The 3,179-nt window shown below is 33.9% G+C and overlaps 1 protein-coding gene across 1 annotated transcript; it reads right to left on the minus strand.

Annotated features, from left to right (window-relative positions):
• LOC142643228 (uncharacterized) lies at window positions 1–2,841 on the minus strand. Its single transcript, XM_075817765.1, has 3 exons — window positions 2,719–2,841; window positions 928–1,004; window positions 1–868 (listed from the first exon to the last, which is right to left on the minus strand). Exons 1-3 carry the CDS (start codon window positions 2,839–2,841, stop codon window positions 1–3), a joined length of 1,068 nt encoding a protein of 355 aa, XP_075673880.1.
• Window positions 2,842–3,179: the final 338 nt, after the last annotated feature.

A 3,179-nucleotide genomic window follows, 5' to 3' on the forward strand; every position in this document is an offset into this window, starting at 1 on the left:
TCATTTGACATTTGGGTCTTCCTCAAGAATACATTTGGAATGAGCAGGATAACTACAATCTTCACAATAGTAGAACCATTGCTTGGGATCTCGTTCTTCTTCACATATGTCACAGTAATATTCACCGGAGTCATCTTCAGGAGTATAACGTAGAGTGAAGGGATGCTCATGTTGGTTGTACCATGCGGTTTGTGGTACTGTAGCACATGTGAAGTCTAGAACAAATTCACAAGTGGTACAACGTAACACTAGGTCATTTTCAGAACCACAAATACTACACTTCTGTTCATAGTTTGTGATTGAGAGGTAAAGAAGATGCTTATGACAAGCATGAGTAAAGGTATTTGAGATCAAACTACAATGAAAATCGGCCACATAGGAGGAGCATTTATCACACTTATAGTATAAGCCATTGAACGACTGCCAACAGGCATAACATTGACGAAATTCTTTTTTATAAGCGAGGGTGAGTGGGTGTCGATGAAGTGGGTGTTGTTTTATTTTGGGTAATTTAGTACAAGATATATGAAGAAAGAAGCTACAATTGACACAACTATAAAAAGATGGAGTGAGAATAGCTCGTACGCACCCGTTGCAAATTTTGTTATTTGGAACCTCATCAGTAAGCTTTAAGTGATGCTCATGGCTGAAGTGTTCGATTTCTGTGGCAATTTCAATTCCGTCCTCCCCCACAGCAGTTTTTATGACTTTGCAAATTTCTGAGTCAACAGATTGATGGAGCTTTGAATCTTCATTTTCCAGCATAGCTTTTGACTCGGCGGACTCCTCCTCTTTAAATTCCAGCAAATTTATATCCTCCATGTTTCCCTCGCTCATAGCACAATGGAGATGGGCAGCGAAATCGCATCTAGAGCAATAGTAAAGGCCATAGTTTGTGTCCACTTTTAGAAAACAGAGTTGACATACTTGGGAGTTGGATTGATGGAGTTCAAGAGAATGGATGAAGTTGAGGAGGTGATTGTGCCGTATGACTTTGAGTCTGCCTGGGAAATTAGCACATCTTGTATGAATCAAGAAACCACAAGGGGGACACAGATAGGGCATACCCTTGTCTTCTTTGCCACAAAAGTCGCAAGTGAACATCATCCACCTCCATAAGGGAATCAATGGGTGGTGGTGGACTTCAGGTGCTTCCGTGGCGGGCGCTAAAGAACCACATTTGATGTGAAGCTTAAAGTTGCACCGGTAACAAAAATAACAGTATTCATAACGGTTTTCTTTGCAGACATCACAATTGCTCTTTTCTCCCTTAGGATGATCTGTCCATTCGTGAAAGAGAATTAGAGGATGTAATGGGTGCAAGGGATGGTGCAGCAACCCAAGGGGTAGTTCCGCACATGATTTATGATGCTCGTAGTCTCTGCATTTTTTACAACTATAGCTAGGACCCAATATTGGTTCTCCGCACCCATAACAACTGCCGTAAATTCTTTCTTCGTTGAAGACCAACGGATGCTCCGGATGAAAAAAATGTTGAAGCTGCTTCATCTTCTAATGACATACACAGACACAATAAAACAAACACAGAGAGAGAGAGAGAGAGAAGCGCACATTAGATATTTGATTGATTCAAGTATGGGGAGCATTTGTTTTGGTCTCTCGTGTTTTTGTAAATAGCAACAGATGTAAACATAAATGGTGAGATGATGATGTTAGCCTTTTGGGCTTATTGTAGAACCTTCCAATCTGGATAACCCATAACACATGATGGTTGGTGGGCTTGGTTTTGCTCAAGTTTATTTTTGGGGTTTTGTGGGCTTGTTATTTTGGGCTTTCGTGAATTAAATGAATTGCTGTGTCAAAATATTTTTTTTTATTTAATTCTGGTTGTAGGCTAGTATTTTGTTATTATACATTAAATAAATTTTTACTGCATATTATCTTCCTCCCTAAAACATAATTCACATCTTCTCTTACTGTTATCCCCAAAATTATATTAATATATATTTAATTCTAGTTGTCATATAAAAATATATCGTTGCTTATTTTTTACAATGTAAAAATGCAATGTTAGAGAGCTAAAAATATTTAGATATATATAAGTTTTTTTTTAAATAAATTTTTTAAAAACCTGTATTTTCAATTAACGATGTAGTTATATTTGAACAAAGTGTAGATTTTTTAGCAAAATATTATTATGGAAAAAAGTTATCAAGTAATATAATTTTGTATAAGTTACCTAATTTATACAAATGATTCACATTTTCTCTCATAATTAATTATACCCAAATTATCATATTATTTAATTTTATTTATCATAACAATGTAGTTTTGATTTTTAAAATTTTTAATTAAAAACTAAGAAAAATTAGTAAAATATATTTTTTCTAAAAAATTAAATTAAAATTGTATTTTCAAATTTTTAAACAAAAAAAAAATCAGTAAAATCCCAGAGACGATGAAATAGAAAGAAAAATGAGAGAAAAACTCAGAAGATTGGGAATAGACAAAAATGAGTGATAACCCATATGGTGAAATGGAAAGAAAAGTGAGAAGGTGATGACAAAAATGCTTTAGAAGGTGATGGCAAAAATGCAAAAACAAAGTTAAAAAAGTGATGGCAAAAATGCACAAAGTAACTTGATGAAGAAGACGACCATGTTTTAGAAGGTGATGGCAAAAATGCAAAAACAAAGTTAAAAAAGTTACATCTTCTTCTTCTTCTTCTTCATGATCATCTACTTTAGTACCCACTACCTCAGCTTGTTGTTCTTTTTGTTGGTCTCCAACCTCTTTCCCTTTCAAGATCTGCTCCTTTTCACCTAAATTTGCTGCCACTGAGTCACCACTTTTGCCTTTTGACTCAAGCAGTTGATCCATTGTACAACTAGCTGAACAGTTAATCAAATTAGTTTTTTTTTTTGGTTAAATTTCTCAATAATTTTTTTCTTTAAATATTTGAAATTAATATTTTTTTTAGTTTTTTAGTTTTTAGTTTTTTTTAAAAGAAAATTTTCTGTATTAATTTTTTAATTTTTCAATCAAGCTGATCTATTTTAACTTGCTTTTCAAATTTAATGTGATTAGGCATTATAAACTTAGTAATATACAAAAGAGCTTAAAAATATAGGGTTTGTGCGTGTGTGTGTGTGCGTGTGTGTTGGTATTCCTAAATATGCTATACAAATATCTTGATAGTGAATTGCATCCGATTGTTG

The sequence above is a fragment of the Castanea sativa genome, chromosome 7, assembly GCF_040712315.1.
Source record: "Castanea sativa cultivar Marrone di Chiusa Pesio chromosome 7, ASM4071231v1".
Classification (NCBI taxonomy): Eukaryota; Viridiplantae; Streptophyta; class Magnoliopsida; order Fagales; family Fagaceae; genus Castanea; species Castanea sativa.